We start from the raw sequence: 20,394 nt of genomic DNA on the forward strand, positions 1-20,394 counted from the left end.
AAAATTTTCCAAAAGAGGTAACTATACACATTTGGTCAAATCATTAAAGGTGTTTTTGATAAATATGCCACAGCTACAACAATAGTGAATGGTTTCAGGAAATGCGGTTTGTACCCTTTTAACAAAAATAATGTTGACTATTCAAAGTGTATTCCGAGTCGATTAATAACATTTTCTAAGGAAAAAGAAAATCTTCTGAAAGACTTTAATCTTCTTAAAGTTCTTGAAGGAGTAGAAAGTAGAATTGACGAACATGAGCTTTACCAATATCCGTAAACTTATAAAAACAAAACCACCTGGCAAGGATCTTCTAAATCACGCAATTTATACAAACTGTGGTATTCTGTAAAATAGGATTTGGTTCCAAGGCCCCCTATTACAGCTGAAGATAAAATTGTTTTGCTTCAAATACATTCACCTATTCCAAATATTAATTTAGATGAAGATGAAGCACCAGAAATGCAACAAAAAACTAATGGTTTTTCACAAATTTCTGATTTTCCAGTAGCATCTACAAGTAAAATCCCAGTTCATGCTTTCCCGACTAAGTTTTTACCTGCCATGAAAAACGTAGAATGCAATACACCAGAAGTGAATCGGTACACTTATGAAGAAAAAGAAAATGAAGGTTGCATAGTCCGAACGCCCTTCAAAAAGTGTCTACCATTTCCGAAAACACCAGAAAAGAGAATTACGCCTAAAAGAAAGGTCACTATTTTTCCTGCTGTGGTATCAAGTAAGGCATATTGAGATTTTTATGCCTTAAAGAAGTTTAAAAAATGTACCAAAAACAAAAGAAAAAAAAAAGCTGTACCAGAAAATGATAGTTCTTCTGAGACAGACTGATGTTCCCTATGATAACAAAGAGAATGACCCATAAGCGATCCAGAAACAGAACTCGATTTGAAGAAAGGAAATATGTTATTGTCAAGTATGAGGAAGAATATTACCCAGGCAAGTACTACTTACATTTACACACAGACATTTTATTTCTCAATCAATTTATTTTACCATAGTGCATCCCATGTAAATGTACTAAAGAAAATACTTACCTTATTTGCGAGTTGGTTAACATAACTATTTATTTTAAGGGTGAGCTTAAAAAAGGACCATGAAGGACCTGATGTACGATCTATGGTAGGAGCTGGAGTAGGTTCGTGAAGATGGCCAGTAAAGTAAGATGAGCTATACTATTTCAAAGATTATATAAAAAGCAATAATCAGCAACCCAGTGCAAAAAAAATAGTAGAGAGCATTACAGTGTGCCAGAAATGGCTAATTTTGAATATATGCAATAAAAATTTATATTTTTTTCGACTATTCCTGTCTCCAAATAATGTCCATTATTTAGTCAATTATGTCCATTACCCCAGCATTTGTTATCAGTTTTAATTTTTTTGTTAAAACCCTTAATAAAAGTTACTAATAATACTGTATCCTCCAGTTAGTACACTAATAACTGTATCACCTGCGGTATGAAGGCAGCTGATATCTTAATTCATATCTCCATAGAAGGAAAATAAATTTCAAAAATCTCTTCTTAGTGTCCATTACTCACTTAACTACCCTATCTGTTGAATCCGTAGTTAGTTACGGTTTTTTAAATGAATCTTCTGAAAGAGACAAAAAATTAAGTACCTGGCACATTGCATGGAAATTTTAAAAATGTTATATTAAAGTAAAGATGTATTACATTTGTATACTTAGCAATGTTAAGAGTTTAGCAAAGCTAAGAAATTAGTTTTTATCTAACATACCTACACACTAATGTTTTCATTAATTTTGCTTAGAAAGCAAGGAAGCTATAGTGTCAAGCATTGAACTTATAAATCATATAGCCTATTTATTCCAGAAACAATAGCTCTTATTCATAAAAATAGACAGAAATTTACTACAAAATATATCTTATGAAATTCCCAATGCTGCTAATTTAATGTCCCCACTCTGCTTTGATACGAAAATTAATATAAAAGGCCTTGCCATTTGCCAAGGCACATAACAGCTTTTTCTTTCTAAGTTATTTAGAAAGAGGGTATATAGTTTGCTTCAGAGGGGCTTATCAGACTATAGTCTGAATGTATTTTTTTCTGATTACTTTTAAAGTTTCAGTTAATTTTTTTTTCTGTGAATATTTTGTTTAGGTATGAGTATCTTTTTCTCTTCGGTTATTCCTTTTCAATTAATTTAAAACTGATTTTAACCTTTTTTATATTTCAAAAATGTAGTTTAGTTCTTTTTATATGGTTTTATAATTCTTTATGATTTTTTGTATTATCAGTTTAGCGGTTTATATACCAGAATTCTTGAATATTTTGACAAATTGCAGTTAGGAATAATCTAAGGTTTTAAATTAATTTAATTTTCTATGTGAATATATGTTTTTATTGTTTGACATAAGCATGTGTCTTTAGATTATAAAGTCTATTTTGACTTTGTTTCTGTTCCTTGCCCACCCAGTATATTTACTACATATCAAAAATTTAGGATAGATTACACAAACTGGAATACAAAGATAATGACTGATGAGAATGTTTTATTGCTGCTCTTTGAAACATGCAGTTTCAGAAAGTAGGTTGATAATATATATTTTTATTTAACTCTAGCTCTGGCCATGAAAAATACTTAATCAATTTAATCAAAATTTCATGAAATTAAAAAATAGTCATAATTACTATTAAAATATCAAAAAATAGATATTTTTCCTTAAAATTGTTTCTTCTTTTTATTTCAATCAGAAAGAAATTATTATTTCAAATAATTTATTTTCTATGTATTTTACTCTACCATAAATATAGGTGTATAAAGAAATAAATTAATTTAGTTTCTTTTGTAGAATGTATTATCTATTTATAAAATATTTAGATTATTGTCAAATTTTTTACCTAAAATTTTGAAGTACATAGGATTTTCAATTTTTATTTTTTTTCGAGTTGCTTACCTAACACACTTAGTGTATGCCCTTTACACTATATAATTATCAGCCACCTAGTAGATCTGGTTAAATAAAACATTTTTTATACTTCAAAATATATTTGTTACACTACATTCTGTAATTTAAACTTTTACTCTCATTCTATATTACGTACTTAATAACCCTCATCAATTTTTAAAATTCATACGCATTTTCAAAAGCAAAACAGCATTTAAACCTTTTGTCCCATACTACTAACTTCATCCAGTATTATAATTATCTAAATTTATATAACCTGACTGTAAATTCTGTATAACTTTTAAAATTTTCCATTCTTGAATATTTTCAAATGGATCTTTCGTTGATATATCTAAATATTCTATATCAGTTGGTAGTACTAACCTAAGAGAGTGTAGGTACATTCGTGTAGGGTAGACATCTTTTCTATTGCTGTAAGTATAATCACCAACAATTGTGTGTCCCAAATGGCAACAGTGAACTCTGATCTGGTGTCTCCTCCCTGTCACTGGGCGGCACAATACCTTTGTGGCAAAATAATCATTGAAGAACCCCACTTCCAACACTGTAATGATTGTTTGAGCATTTCTAGGCAATTTACAATTACCATTGCCTTCAATAGCTGTGCACATCTTTTGGATGTCAGGATTTTTAATATCTTCTCCAATAGGTATGTTTATGTCAACAATTATCTGAGAAACTAGGCCCCTGACCAATGCTATATAATACTTTTTAGTAGACCGGCTCGAAAATGCCTCTGATGTCTTTTTGCAAGCATGTTTAGTCTTTGGAATACAGAGTATGCCACTAGTAGAATAATCAAGTCTGTGAGGGAAGTAAAACTCATGGAACAGCCTCTTATTTGCTAAATTAGGATATATCTGCTTGAGTAGTGTCTGAACTGTTGGCTCACTCTTCTTGTTACTATTTATTTTTAAATCAGGCTGTTTATTAACTATAATAAAGTTTTCACTTTCAAAGACAATTTCTTGCCTGGGATCCCATTTTTTTTTAAATTTTGAGAATAATACATAAATGAACAGGGGCAATGAGGTAATAATTATTGGTGTTAATAAAATCATTTCCACTAGAAAATTCTTATTTCTTAAGGATCTTTGTCCTTTTTTGAGTTTAAACTTTAGCTTCTTGCAACTCCATGGGCATCCCTCCAAAATATTTCTGATAAAAAATAAGAAAAAATTTACAAAAAGTTAGGTTTAGTTGTAGTATAATGTGCTAACGTTAGATTGATGTAAACAAATCGAGAACGCAGCATATGGCGTTTGCCAACGATTTATTTATAGTCCGCGCCCGCTATTGTTTAATCAATATAATGCCACAGCAGACTTTACTCAAGCCGCGAAATAACACTTTGCAACGTCTTTAGAGATGGGATTTTTAGTTCATTTACGTTAGTTTAACTAGTTCACTCGGTCTCGTTCATAATCCAGAATAGTTCATTGAACTAGTTCACTAGTTCACAGTAGTTCACGTTTACTTTTATAGTAGAATAACTAGAATATACAATTTTAACCTTCTAAAAATTATTCGAATGAGGAAAACATGATAAAATACATAGTTTTCAGACTTTTAGACGTTTAATTCGTCAATTCGAACAAATTTAAACAACTGAATAAATAAACCTAATACAATTAAAAAAGGACAAATAAAACGGTTTTTATTTATCCAAAAAGTGAATGAAATTTTTATTTAAACAACTTAAAAGGCTTTTTAAATTTTAAGACAAAAAAATAAAGTTTTTTCAAAACTTAATTATGAGTCATAGTTGTTTGAACAACTAAGTTGGTATTCAAACACATGAATAACTAACCTAAGTAATAACTAATATTAACACTACTAAAGATTGCTGTTAAGAAATAAAATTTGTTTGGGAAATTTGTTTAGATTTCAGCTGTGCACGTTTTTCTTTTAAGACTTGTCCTGCTTTTGAAAAAATACGTTCGCACGGAACTGACGTTGCAGGAATACATAGTCGACTTTTCATAAATCGATAAATCGTGGGATATACATGGCGACGTTCATATTATCACTTTAATGGGTCTTCCTTTCGGTTGAGAAGGGGTTCGCCTAAATATCTGTCGAATTCGATAATAACGGCCGAAGTTGGATTTTTCCGGTGCCAATTTTTCAACAGTTTAATCAAACATGGACCACATGGATGATTTTTTTTCTGATGGAGTTGTTGAAGGTGCTTCCTGATTTTCTATGGGTTGAAGTGCATTTTTAGAGGAATAAATATGAGGCAATTTTTTTCGAAGATTTGCAACTGCATATTTTCTTTAATCTTTAAATCCAAATTTTTTAAACCGAGGATCTAAAACGGTTGACTCGGCTAATATGTCCATGTCTTCAATATTTCCAAATCTTTTAAAAAAATTTTCGCGGAAAACGTGAAGTACCGCCCTAAGTTCTGGCTCTATATCTTCCTGCATGTAAAAGGTTTGGATATGCTGATACATTGCATAAACAAGGACTAGATTTTTTGAAATAGTAACGTTTTTCTCAGCACTGATTTCTTCTGTGATTTCTTGAAAAATTCGCAATATGTCTGTCAACTTTTCTAATATAGTCCAATCTGTGGCGGAAACTGTATTTAATTCTGCGTTTACAAGGGCTAAAGTGGAAATCAGGGCATTTTTTATAGTAACCGCCCTTTCTACCATATCTAGAGTGGAATTCCACCGGGTTACCACGTCTTGCTTTAATTTAAGTTCAGGAAGCCCCATTTGCTTCTGAATTTCTTTTAGCTTTGCTAACGCCGAAGAACTTTGTTTGAAAAACGTTACTATCGCCTTAATTTTATTTAAAAGGTCTGAAATTTCCTTCAAACCATTTTGGACTAGAAGGTTAATTGAATGAGCAAAACAACCTCTGGACTTCCACCCAACATTTCTCATAGCCGCCAGAATATTTGCTGCATTGTCACTAACAACGCAGACAATTTAATTATCTATTTGAAATTGTTCAAATTTTGATCTTAATAATTCTTTTAGGTTTTCAGCGGTATGCCTTTCATTATACTGGAAACAATCAACTAAATGTGATTTAAGAGTTAATAAGCCATTTTCTTCTAATAAATAATGTGCTGTCAGTGCAGTAAAATTATCATTATTTATTGAAGTCCAGGAGTCTGTAGTTACACTTACATATTCGACGGAAAAAAGTTGTGCTTCAATTTTTTTTTTCATAACTTTTTGACACAAGACTCTCGCTTATTTTTTTTCGGCTAGGTACCTTGTATCCAGGAACAGCAAGTTCCATTAATTTGATAAATTCCGGATCTTCCACCATACTAAAAGGGTAGTATCTTTTGACAATCATCCTTAATAAGTGAAAATCCAGTTCTTTGCTTTTAGAAAGAGGTTTCGGCTTTGTACTTCGTAAGTATGTTGAAATAGCAGATTGCAGTTGACTCATCTTAAATTTTTTACTCTGAGTATTGTGGATCTCGCTGGATCCAGGGTCATAGTCATGATCTACAAATATAATTATCCAATATTAAATTAACGAACTTAATTAGTCCGGATTAAAAAGTATAGTTAATTTTTCTTAAAATCGTTTTAAAAACGAATTATTTTGAACGCAAGCAAATTTTGAAATAACTAGAATTTGCGGTGAAAGACTTATATCTACGTAGAAATGCGCATTTCTAACTAAATTAACAGCCACCTTTTTTACACACTAAAAGAAATAAATATCTATTTTTATTTTTCCAGTTATTTTGTTTTTACTTGACACATTATTATTTATTATTTTCAAACTTTAAAGTTAATTTATTATACGCAGTTCCAGTTATATTAAATATAACTTACCGTTTTGTGTTTGTCCTTCTGTGATTTTAGACATAGTTAACTGAGATGAAGCTGAAGTATCAGTGTTCGAAACATGTGGCGGTGGCTCAGATCTTGTAGCGGGTATAGTAGGGTGAATCTTTTTTATATGTCTGGTTAAGTTTCCAACCGATCCCCCCGATATTGATAAAATTTGCTTAAAGTAGCAACACTACGCCTTATTACTATTTTCAGGCACAACGTCAAAATGCGTCCATGCATCACTTCGTTTCTTAGACATTTTTCGATGTTATATAATGTAAAGTTATTATATACAATTATAAACTTTTCAGTTCACTGTACACTTCCACGGTCTTAACAAAAGAAAAAAAAAGTCAAATATACTCTTACTAGTCACTGATAATAATTAAATATTAAACTAAAACGTATAAACTGGACAAAATTGAAAACATAACCTTTAAATATCGGGGAACCACCAAAACAAACCAAGCTAATAGCTGAAATGAACCGAATACGAAAGATCGGCGCAAATGCAAAATGAGTCATTTAATTTTACGTTCAGTCGGTCTTGGTTCTGCTCCTATATCCTTGTCACATCGAATATCGATCGCGATCGCCTATCTAGTTCGCAGTGAACGAACCTTTAAGGTTGTTGCGAACCAGTTCATCTCGTTCACTACGGAGAGTAGTTCATTCGAACTAGTTCGTTCGTGAACTACACATCTCTATCCGTTTTGGTGGATTCGTTTACGCTTTGAAAAGGCGGCTCTGTCGAGATGGACGTTCAATTTTGATTTTGCTTTATTTACAAATGAGAATATTTTATATAAGTGATTGATTTATTGTTTCAAATATGTATAGGCGCCGTTAATAATTATTATATAAATGCATTATTAGACTTCTTCCCCTATAGTCTAGTTTTTTAGTTATATAAATTTCATCAATTAATAAATTAACAACTTTCTCAGTCGGTGCTAAAGAAGTAGATACAATGTTTAAATAATTAGTGGTGTAAGTACGTCTTGGTGGGTAGATTAAAATAATCTCCAAGCAATTCATATGTGCAAGGGGATATAATATATAAATACTAATAATCAGAAGACTTATACCTAATTAATAGATTTTTGATTGTTGAGACCACTGACTTAATTTCAATTCGAAAGATAAAATCCATTTTAGGTCTCTTTAGGACAACTATTTTAAAAAGACTTTAACATGTAGGTCGCGATCTATTGATATTTGTTTAATAATAGTCAGATATTAGAATTTTTTGGGAATAATTACTCATAAGATCTTGAAAATTTGTTATGAAATCAAGTTGCTCAAAGGCTTCATTGGCAAGTTGATTACGTTTTTGTTGTTCACTATTTCTTTCGTCTGGACTTTCTCTAGGCAGAGACACTGTTTTTGGTAAATATGCAGGTGAGTTTGGAAAATCTTGAGGCACTGCTGAGCAAACTATTGATTATTGAGTAAAATTTGTGAAAATAAAACACATTTACTAACGAAAAAGAATGGAAATCTTTATTACAAAATTATGAAAGAACATACAAAACAACTAGCGCCAAGTAACACTTGTATAAATTAAAAATATTTGACAGAGCGCAAATAGCTGATCGATATAGTAATGGGCACCTAATAAACAGTAGTAATGGGCTGTACTTAAAGATTGGTACAGGTATTATCATTTACCACCCCTCTTCAATTTAAACCTTCTACGCAAGTTTTAAATTGCTAACGATTAAAACAAACAAGAAACTTCTTAACATCTAAGTATCTAAGCAACTTAAAAATTACACTCACATATTGTGTCCCTAAAACACTTTTACACCTAGCTTATTTCTAAAATATTTAAATTTGTCTTTAATAAGAGACTTAGTTAAAATGTCCGCTAAATTTTCGTTCGTTGGAACTTATGACATTTTAATAAGTTCCTTAGCAACAATATCCTTAATGAAATGAGCTTTAATGTCAATATGCTTAGACCTCTTACTATTTTCAAAACTTTCAATTGAACTCAGAGCACTTTGATTGTCTATCATTAAAGAACTTGACACATTACTAAGTTCAAAATCTTCACACAGTCCCTGCAAGTAAAGTACTTCAGAAGCTGCTAAAGCACTAGCAATATACTCAGATTCATAACTTGACTGGGCAACAACACTTTGTTTCTTTGAGATCCACGAAACCAAATTACCATCAAAAAACACTGTACATCCGCTTACACTCTTTCGGCCTATTTGATCTCCTCTCCAATCGGCATTTTTTGAAATTTTGGCAGCAAACGCCAAAATTTCAGTTCCCTCAGAAAACTTCTTGATGTAAATTAGAGTCATGTTAATTGTGTGCTTCAAATATCTCACAATTCTTTTTTCGGCCACCCATACTTGTTGCGTTGGTTTATCTAAATAACGGCTAAGATATACTACCGAAAATAATATATCAGGTCTGCTGATAGTAGCTACATAGAGTAAGGATCCTAAAATTTCTCTATAGGGTAAATTTTTCCTAATTTCTTGATCCTGTAATATCTGAAAATTTGCTTCCATTGGCGTTAAAGCAGGTTTGGAATCTTCAAGATTAAACTTATTAATCATTTTCTTAATCATTGTTGTTTGATTAATAACCATTCTATCTTTATAAGTTTGAATTTCCATACCTAGAAAATTACCTAATTTTCCCAAGTTTTTGGCTTTAAACTCCTTCTTCAAAGCTGTCAAAATTTTCATATGTTTTGGTCCTGTTAGAATAATGTCATCCACCCAAAGTAAAAGCCATACTCCATTTCCTGTGTATAAGCAAAAATCATTTCCTGACCTCTTCAGCTTATGTTTTTCTGCAAATTCGTTGAACCTTTCATTCCACATTCTGGGTGCTTCACGTAGGCCGTATAAAGCTTTATTTAATTTGAGTGCATTAAACTTCTTATCCACTGTTTTTTAAGCCTTCATGTATTTTAGTGTAGATGTCTATATTGAGATTTCCATTTACGAAAGCCGTGGGAATATCAAATTGCATAATATCCCAGTTTTTGCTAAAAGCATATGCCATAAATATCCTTATAGTCTGATATCTAGCAACAGGTGCATAGACATTATAGTGGTATTCTTCCTGATAACCCTTTGCTGCTAGACGTGCTTTCTTAAGCCCATTTTGCTTGATTCTGAATACCCAACGTGTGTCAATGGCCTTCTTGTCTTCAGGCAGGATTACTGGTTCCCATGTACAATATTCTTCATGTGCATCTAGTTCCTTTTTTATAGCCTTGCTCCAACCTTGCCCATTCTTCATTGCTTCCTCGTAATCAGTTGGTTCTTCAGACAAAAAACAATAATGCGTTAAATATAACTCATAGTCGTCGAATCGTACTGGTGGTTTGGATATTCTCCTACCAGTTGTGGCTTCCCCTGGATCATTCTGATCCTCTTTCTCATTTATTTCTTTATTTCCTTCTTCTTCTTGATTATCTTCAACTTCATCCAAACTTTCTTTTCTATATGATCCTTCCAGAGTCTCGTCTACTAGGTTTTCATTTTTCACCATTCCATATTGATATAAAGTATCATTCTCGTCAAATCTAACATCCCTCGAAACTGTAATATCATCTGTCTGAGGATTTCATAATCGATTGACTGCCTGACTGCTACTGCTCTAGGTTCCAGTTTGTCACCGGAGTTTGGCATTTTCAGTGCCCATGCTCTACTACCAAAAATTTTCAGCCTGTTTAGATCAGTTTTTCCATAGTAAATACTAACTGGTGTTTTATCATCTAGAGCTGCTGTCAGACACCTATTCAGCTGATACGCTGCACTTCTTATGGCTTCACCCCATAAATGTCTGGGTAGATTTGTTTCTGCAAACATTGACCTCACCTTGTCGAGTAAAGTTCGATTGGCTCTCTTACTCACACCATTTTGTTGTGGAGTGTAAGGTAAAGTGTACTCACACCTGATCCCCTTCTGCTTACAGAAATTTTTAAACTCAGCAGTCGTGAATTCTCCACCATTATCCATTCTTATCCGTGACACTGTGTTACCCTTGGCTTTTAATTCTCTTATAAAAGCCATTAAGTTATTCTGTGCCTCAGATTTTCTCTTCAATAGGTACACTAAAATAAAATGTGAATGATCATCAATAATGCTTTGATAGTACCTCTCATTATCACTCGTGGGGGTTCGAATTGGTCCACCAATGTCTGAATATAAAAGCTCTCCTATTGGTTTTGTTCGAGGTAGTTCCAGCTTTTCAAATGGTTGCCTGGTTGCTTTACCCTCCATACATGGACTGCATACTGTTGATGGTACTGGAAGCTGCAATTTTCTCAAGTACCCATCAGATAAATTTCCTAACCTTTTATGCCAAATATCACCTTGTAAAATTTGTAAGTTAATTTCACAATTTGTAAAATTTGTGAAAATAAAACACGTTTTTTTACTAACGAAAAAGAATGGAAATCTTTAATACAAAATTATGAAAGAACATACAAAAGAACTAGCGCCAAGTAACACTTGTATAAACTAAAAATATTTGACAGAGCGCAAACAGCTGATCGACATAGTAATGGGCTGCACCTAATAAACAGTAGTAATGGGCTGTATTTAAAGATTGGTACAGGTATTATCATTTAACACAAACTAATCTTGCTTTAACTCTAATCTTAGTGAGTGTGCCATCAGGTAAAAGATAATCATCTTCACGGATAATATCATTAAAAGTCAAGTAATATCCAGTCAAAATGCTTGGCACAAACCACAGAATATTGAGTAGGAGCCTAATTATCTCTAGGTATGGCTTTTAGCCATTTAATTTTAAGTTGTTGACCTTTGGGAAAGTCAAAAACAGAAATACTTGCCTTTCCTGCTCTTAAACTACTTTTGTAATTAGATTTACAGCCGTGAACACAGCAGATACTTGGCATATTTTAAAAGGCAAAAAAAAATCTGTAATAAATTTCCTATATGTTATATCCTGCGACAGTTCCATAAGGACAGTTATGCTTTTTTATTGTTTTGTCAAAATGTAATAATAATGATAACAAGAGTTCCAATTACGCGTCCTATCTAAGGTTTTCTCAAGATATTTTGCCTCTGTTACAAATTGGATGGTTTCACCTCTCAGGATTGGCGAATTGAGTTCGCCCATATTCCTTTTTCTAGATTAATGAACATTACCTCCCTCTCGCACCATTTTAGAATAATGGTTAGTACTTCTTCCAGTGCTGTTATGATTGCTTTCTTATTTTTACTCTCTGCGTAAGCTTGGACTTCGACCCCCCACAGTCGAATTATGGTCAACAGATCTTAGATATTTCGCCTCTCTTACAAATTGAATGGTTTCACCTCTCAGGATTGGCGAATTGAGTTCGCCCATATTCCTTTTTCTAAATTAATGAACATTACCTCCCTCTCTCACCATTTTAGAATGATGGTTGATCCTTCTTCCAGTGCTGTTGAGATTGCTTTCTTATTTTTACTCTCTGCGTAAGCTTGGACTTCGACCTCCCACAGTCGAATTATGGCCAACAGATCTTTAACGATCACTTAGCATGATTTTGATCCAGTTGCAGAAAAGAGGGCTGACTCCTCTTGCTGCTGTCGATTTATAGAGTGTGCGTGGCAGTGCATTGTTGAAGGTTACTTCTATGTCTAAGAAAGCCGTACTGCCACTTCCTTTTGTTTCAGCGAGTTACTGATGCTCGTTAGAAGATTGTTGATGACTGGCTGGGGACGTTTTGTTTCAAGTAGTCCCATAAAAAAAGTCAAGAGGTGTAAGATCGGGTGACCTGGCTGGCCACTCAGTACACCGATACTTACCCTAATCCACTAATTAGGGTTTTTAGGGCTTTCTAATCCACTAATTAGGGTAAGTATTAGTCAAATATTCTTTGCAAAAATGTCTGCTAAAGTGAGGCAATGACCCATATTGTTGAAAATCTTTTTAAATTCAAATTCATGAGGATTTTCTTCAATAATCTCAAGGATCAGTGGTTGCACTGCATTTTCCAACATGTTTAAGTAAAGATTCCCTGTCAAATTTTCGTCTAAAAAAACAGGTCCAACAATGTGATTCCCTAATATGGCAGCCCACACATTTATTTTTTCTGGACGCCATTTATTTTGATTTAATGGTGTCTCGCCGCTATTTTGAAAATTTACAAAATAAGCTAGGGACCAAAAAGTAGTTTTTAGATTGCTATTGATGTGTGCCAAATTTTAAATTTTTACATTAACGCATGCAAAAGATAAGAGGGGAGGGGACAATTAAGAGCCGCACTGTATAATCCAGCAGGGAACTTTGATGTAGAGCATATAGATAGTGGTATACTAGAAGATGGCATATGGAGAATATATCAACAAACTCTACAGTCGTTTTTAAATTTACAACAGATTGCACAAAAAATCATCTGTAGAAGCTATGGAAATAAGAAAAGAATTTGCTGAATATTTTACGTCTGAGCTAGGTCAAGTCCATGGCAGTAAAAATCTTGTTGAGTAGGTTTTTTTTTAGGGAAAATATTAAAATGTATAATGTATAAATAAATATATTTATCACAAATGTCTTCCACCTATTTATCCACCTATATCCCTCTTGGTTTTGGCTTGTTTTATTTTTTTTTAATTTAATAGTGTATAACGAAACCACTTCGAAACTAAAGTTTTGCCTACTCCGAATTTCCTTAATAACTGGTAATTTTTGTAATCTCTTTGGTACTGACTGTTACTGTGTTTTATTTTTCTGCCTACTTCCTCTGAAGAAACTACACAGTATTCCTATTTCCTTTTTATAATAATTTTTATAAAATAGGTGTCGGGCGTCCCATAACAATCTAGCTTCTTTATATACTTCAATTAATTTACAGGTATTTTAAACACTCCAAATTAATGGTTTTTCCCGACGTAACAATTTTTTACACTAATACAAACTGAACCACGAATTTATTTTTGTATACTTCTTACCGAGCGGGTACACACTAAACCAACTGAGTTGCCAAACGAACGCATAAACAAAACATCAACAGCTTGATCTTTTCCTCCAAGCGACAAGAATATAAGAATTTTCCGAAAACATAAGCAAAACTAAATTTTTGCGTTGTTGCCATTTTATTGGCCAACTGAGGAGAAACATAAAGTTGTTGCCTTGTTTTTACTTTGTTGGTTTGGTGTGAGCCCGGCATAACTTCCAAAGGATAATTTTTTTTTAATATAAATAATATACATCTAAATTGATCGGACGCTAGCTTCATACACAAAACACAAGATTATAGAGAAGTGGTGGTTGCATAAAAACTGATAGAAATTCTTATGACAAATCTGCTAGCCTCCTCTCGCATGGCAATGGAAACTGTTAAAACTAACCTGATAATTTGACGTGCCTAATTGGACCAATCAAATTGTAGAAAAGCGTGGCCAAAAAGCGCGAAAATCAAATTTCATGCAAAAGCCTAATCTAACTCAGAGTTAATGTACTGTAATAATCAACTAATAATAGTGTGCTACATATCACCAATTTCAAAATGGAAAAATATCAATATTTTTCTTTAATACATTTATTATTTTATTTTCCTGAAACATAATTACTTAAAATTATAACATACAATACATAGCATACAATAATTTATTATAAGAGACATTATATAAATTAAAATAAATCTAAAATTATTTAAAAGTAGTTTGTTAGCACTGACTTCGCCTGAGGCACTGAAGGGAAAGATGACCCTCAAATACACGTAATATGCGCATACTGTCATTAACAGAGGGTTCCAAGCCCCTAAGGAAAAGGTGACACGCATGCATCAAAGGGAGTTCCTATGTCTCCCCTTCCACGCTTCCGTATTGACTGAGGCCGGACCCTAGGGAAGTTCGTCCCGAGCGATAATGAGGTAACCACTGGGGTCTTAAGGCACGTTCCCCAGAACGTTGAAAACAATCCAACCCCTTTTTTTTTGGAGGTTTAGGAAATCTGTATGCAGACCCCCTAGACATTGTTGTTGTGGCGCCTAGGGGCCTTGGCACCTTTGCCTTCTGTCAGCGACAGTCGCCCCAGCAAGGAAAAGTTTTTTTTTTCTCTAGAGGTGAGACCTGCAATGACGAGGGCGCTCTCTGTTGATATTGTGCGGTATGCCGAGCATACTCTGAGTGCTATTATTCTTTGTGTGCTTTGTAACAGCTTTCGGTTTGAGTTTAAAATTGTTGCATCGCTCCATATCGGTGCTCCATACATCACTACGTTCTCGCAGGCGTATGCCATAACTCTTTTTTTGCTGCTCGAGGTCTACCTACATTGAACAAAAGTGCACTTAGTGCTTTGGTGATACGCTTTTAAGCACGTTTGTTTTATATGTCGACTCATTGAAAGTCCTCTATTAATATGAAAACTCAAATACTTTACTGTCGTTTTTGGTACTATTACAGAATTTCCGAACTCAAAGCAAACATCTCTGACCTTCCATTTAAAGCTAAGAATTATTGCTTCCATTTTGTCTATAGCTATTTCCAATTGATGCTCTCTCATCCAGTTTAAAATTTGTCTTAAGGCAGTGTTGATAGCTTAAACCATCTCCTTCTTTGCTTTATGTGTGGCTTTGATTGCCAGGTCATCTGCATAACATATGAGCTGTACACCGTTTGGAACCGGTAGATCCCTTATTCTGTTACACAGAATATTCCATAAAATTGGTCCCAGTATAGACCCTTGTGGGACACCTCCAAAAACATATTTTTCTTGATCTTTTTTTTATTATTATTTTTCTATTACTGAGGTATAGAGATCTTTTAGTTTTTTCATTATTATATCCCACGATGCACAGTTAAATGCATTTTTAATGTCCACCGTTATAAGCGCGTTATGTGTTCCTGGCTTCCTTCATGTTATGTCTCTTATCCTGTTATTTCTTTTATCCCTTTTCATTAATTTCACTTTCCAGTCGGTTTTTTATTATTTTCTCAAGAATTTTTCCACTGACATCTAGGAGGCATATCGGACGAAATTTTAGTGGATTTGGATTTGGTAGATTTGGTGGATCTATTTTTGTTGGATTTATCAATGAACACAAGTTTTGCTCGTTTCCTCGGGAAAGGACTGCTGTTGCAGGAAACGCTTAAAAAATTGAGTGAAATAGCCGATATTATCCTTAATAATGGCTTTAATGATTTTAGGTGGAATATTATCAGGTCCTGGAGCCTTTTTAAATTTTATTTTATTACAAACATCTACTACTTCCTCGGCTTGTAAGATATCACCGCTATTTATGACTGTTGGTATTGTTTCTTCAGGGGACCACGTTTGCCTTTCATGAACAAATAGAGTTTCGAATTGGCTCATCTTTTCTTCGGTTGTCAAAGATATTCTGGGAGGCATCTTTTTTAGCTGGGCACATATAATACGATATCCATCGCCAAATATATTTTCTTGCAATTTATCACAAAGGCTTTTTCAGAATTTTTCTTTTGCTCTTTTTATCTCTAGTATTAGATCCTTTTTTGCTGCCTTGTACTCGGATTTGTATTGCTCTCGTTGATTGGGATCATTTGTAATTCGCTGGAATATTCCTTTTTTGTTTAACTAATGCAATTTTTTCTTATATAACTATGTCCCACCAGTATGGTAATTGATAATTTTCATTACATTCGACCATTGGGGTACTTTTATGATATGCTTGGCGTATTGTCTTTGTCATCGTATTGGCAGTTTTAAATAATGGAACATCTTGAATAGTTTTTTTGAATTCCTCCTTAAGTCTTCGGATATTTGTATCCCCATATTTTTTTCTGCATTTCTTGTTACCATGGTATGTGCCTATTTCCGTTAGAATAAATTTATGCTCCGTAATATCAGGATCCTCCAGAAACTTCCACTTGGTATTGGATTGAACCACTTTGTCGCACTAATTGAGAGATCTATATGGGAAGATCCGGTTGTCCTCACGAGTGTTGGGGATTTGCCATTAAGGATGTTCAGTTGGTTTGTCTCACACCACTCTTAATGCCTCTTCTAGTTGTTTCAGTTTCTCCCCATACCAGTTTAGCGTTTAGATCTCCTGTAATTAGCAGCTGTATGTGTGGATGCAATTGCCTCATTTCTGACACCAGATCTTGTAGCTCTTTTATTCTTTTATATGTTCCTTGAATGATTCAGTATCTATCTTAGGACTTATATATGTGAAAACTATTAGGATATTCTGATGTCGGATGCTTACGAAGCATTTTCCAGTCTTTTGCTCGTACTGCGAGGTTGGAGTTGACGTTAATTATCAGAGTGCCCTTTGTTTCTCCAGCGTAGTTGTTTCTATCGCCAATACCGCATATTCTTTCATTTGTTTCCGTTATGCATATGACATCACATCCTCTATTTGCAGCTACTACTTTGGCCATATCATACACCGGGATACTTCTATTTGCGTTTATTTTAAGGATTTTCATTTAGAACTACAGGACAATATATGAAAAGATGAAATATAAACTATAAAATTAAAATTAAGGATATATATTTAAGGACTATTATAGATCAGATATTTCTTTTATCTCTCCTAGCTGCCGAGATTGCCCGTTTGAATGCGATGCGATCCTGAGCCGATTTTGTGTTCCTTTTAACACAGCTGGCTACATTCTTTTGAATAGTGACCTTCTTTTCCACGATTCATGCACAGTGTACTCCTATCTGGTCCTTTGCATTCCCGAGATTGGTGGTCGAAACTCCAACATCTGTAGCATCTAACTATGTCTATTTTCTCTTCCAGGCTGCAGCCTGTTATTCCTACTTAAAGGTATTTAATTTCTTTTAATTTTTGGTGTTTGAGTGCTGTTTTTCTATCACTAAAGTTGCTGCTATTGTATTTCAGGCGTTTGGTCTTAGGCTACTTAATCTGTAGTCTACCCCCTCTATTAGGCTTCCGGTTACTTCCTCTATTGCCTCAATTATCTCTTCTTTGGTTGTGAAATTATTCATACCTCGTATGTGAAGCACGAATTTATCTTCTGGTTGGATGGCGTCTTTTACCTTGATATTTTTAATATTTATGTGTTCTTGTATGGATTTCTTTAGTTGTTTTAGAGTTTCACTATTTTTGTCTATGGTAATTATTAGATCCCCGCTTTTGGTTTAGCGGATAGAGTGAATAATTTTTATTTCTTTACGGTTTTTAAGTCCAGATTTTATTTCTTTGACCATATCGCTATATTCCTTATTCTCTTTCGATATTATTAGGGCAGCGGTTTCTTTTTGTCGGCTCCTTTGCGGTTGTTCTCTAGCTAGTTTGGTAATCGGGTCCTTTTCCATATTTGCATAAATAGTATCTAATGTGTCTAAGCCGTAAAATATAGTCCACCATTTTCCTTAGTCTTATTATTCCTATCTTTTCTATTTTATGAATAACTACAGTTTCTTCGTTTCTAGTTTCCTCTTTTAATTTGATTATTCTATCCCAAAGCTCCCTTTCTTCATTTGCTTGGTCAATTTTTATTATTAATATTATTATATATTATTTTGTAATGTAGGTTTCGTTTTTGTACTAGTTTTGGATGTTATGGTTTGTTCTCAAGACCTCAAATGGTTCACTAATTTCAGTAATTTCTGGGTATTTTTCTTTGAATAGAGCCTGTATCCTTCTTTCCATCTTTTTATCTTCGGGGTTCACTAGAGCAACTTTTACAGTTGACGCTTTGGTTTTTTATTGGCTTTCCTACTTTTATTTCTGTATTTGCAAATATATCATCCTGCCAAGTTTGTTCTGCTACTTTAGTCCATTCTTCCGTGTAGGAGGTTATGCCCTTTGGGTTAATTTTATTATGTTATTGTACATTCCAAACTTTGGTCTGCGTGCTACTTCCTTAGTTTCAGCGTTCCTCATTATCAGAATCTCGTTTAGTTCCTCTATATCAATACGATGTAGTAAGTTTCTTATTCTCTTTGCGCATTCTTTTAAATTTCTTCTTGTGTTCTGGTTTGCTTTGACTGTGTCTGTTAAGCATTTAACTTCCGCTTTAAGTTTGGTTAGCCTTCCTGTGGTTTCTGTCACCTTTGGACTATTTCTTGGAGTGTCTTTCCTTTTCCTCTTTGCTGGGTTACTTTCTTCCTTTTCCTCCGCCGAAAGAATCTTTGGAGACTGGATAAGTAGGGTTTTTCTCTGTGTCTCTATTGGAGACCTGGTTATGCTGTTTCTCCCTGTAGTTTTTAAGCAGCTTTTTTAAACTCAAAATCAAACGGTTGATGGACCCCCCAAAATCCGTGGGACGGTCAATAATAATTGTGGACGGAAATAATAATTGAACTTGACAAGATGTTATGTATTATGTCAATTAAAATAACTTTAGAAAGCCTCCTAGTCAAAAAATCAAAGCCTTCTAAACTGAAAGTGACGAAAACAACTGACTTTGTCAAAAGATGCTCTTATAATAATTCTATCAATATGACATATTTTATTTGTTTAACTGAAATAGTAAAATAGTTATTAAACGTTCCCTTTTTACTGTGTCACCCGGTATATTACAAAAAAAGTTAAAATAGTCAAAAGTAAAGTGACATTACACATCCAAAAAAAGGTTAAAAAGAAAAAGAAAACATTACATTACATCGTTAAAAAAGTTATAATACTTTAGGCTAGGAAATCCTTAAACTTTCTTTTAAATATCGAAACGGTTTTGCTAATCTTTATCTTATTTGGTAATTTGTTGTATAGTTTTGGACCTATTCTTAATACAATTTTTTTAGAAATAAGTAGCCTGCTATGAGGCAAGGACAAGTCATTTCTAGAACGAGTTGGGTAATTATGGAAACTACCCTTAATAGTAAAGAAATTAAAATTTTTAAAAACATAAGCAAACTTTAAATCTATACACACATGGGACCGTTAAAATTCTATATTCCCTAAAAAGAGGTCTACAGGAAGTTATCGGTGATACTCCGACAATACACCTAAGAATCTGTTTTCGGCTAATAAATACTCAACGTGCATGCGACGTACAGCTCCAAAGATGAATACCGTACAAAATTCTTGAGTCTATAATAGCCTGGTATAAACAAATTAGCTGAATAATTTCCATTACCAGCCTAAGGTTCCTAATGGTATAACATAAACTACCGAGCTTCATCGACAACTCAGCCCAATGAAAGTCCCAAGAATCCAATGTTAAGCCAAGAAACTTAACTGATTTTTGGCGTACCAAACAATCGTTATCGTTCATTACACATAAATTAATATCATTATTTATTTGACTATGACATGCATGAAAAACCATGTAATTAGTCTTTTTATTATTTAAGTAAAACTGATTTAAAATAAACCAATTGCTAAGTTCTTCTAAGGTTTTTCCAGTAGATACATCAATTGTTTCCATGTTCTGTCTTCGGACCAGCACAGATGTATCATCAGCATACATGATTATAACACTATGTGTTATTGCCAGAGGTAAGGGATTAATAAATAAAAGAAATAACACCGGGCCCAATACGGAACCCTGTAGGACCCCAATGTCCACTTTAAGGTTTTCAGACCGCATACTAGATCCGGAGCTATCCCTCACTGCTACATATTGTGAGCGATCTGGCAAAAATGATGCAAACCAGCTCAACACTACTCCTCTTTTACCATAGGATTTAATTCTATCCGTAAAGTAAGAGTGATCTACGTAGTCAAACGCCCTGCCGAGATCACAAAAT

At 33.6% G+C, this 20,394-nt stretch overlaps 1 protein-coding gene across 1 annotated transcript; it reads right to left on the reverse strand.

Annotated features, from left to right (window-relative positions):
- Positions 1-3,020: 3,020 nt before the first annotated feature.
- On the reverse strand, positions 3,021-4,258 carry LOC126745726 (RNA pseudouridylate synthase domain-containing protein 1-like). Its single transcript, XM_050453704.1, has one exon. The coding sequence runs from the start codon at positions 4,009-4,011 to the stop codon at positions 3,172-3,174; it is 840 nt and encodes a 279-aa protein (XP_050309661.1). The 5' UTR covers positions 4,012-4,258; the 3' UTR covers positions 3,021-3,171.
- Positions 4,259-20,394: the final 16,136 nt, after the last annotated feature.

The sequence above is a fragment of the Anthonomus grandis genome, chromosome 16, assembly GCF_022605725.1.
Source record: "Anthonomus grandis grandis chromosome 16, icAntGran1.3, whole genome shotgun sequence".
Classification (NCBI taxonomy): domain Eukaryota; kingdom Metazoa; phylum Arthropoda; class Insecta; order Coleoptera; family Curculionidae; genus Anthonomus; species Anthonomus grandis.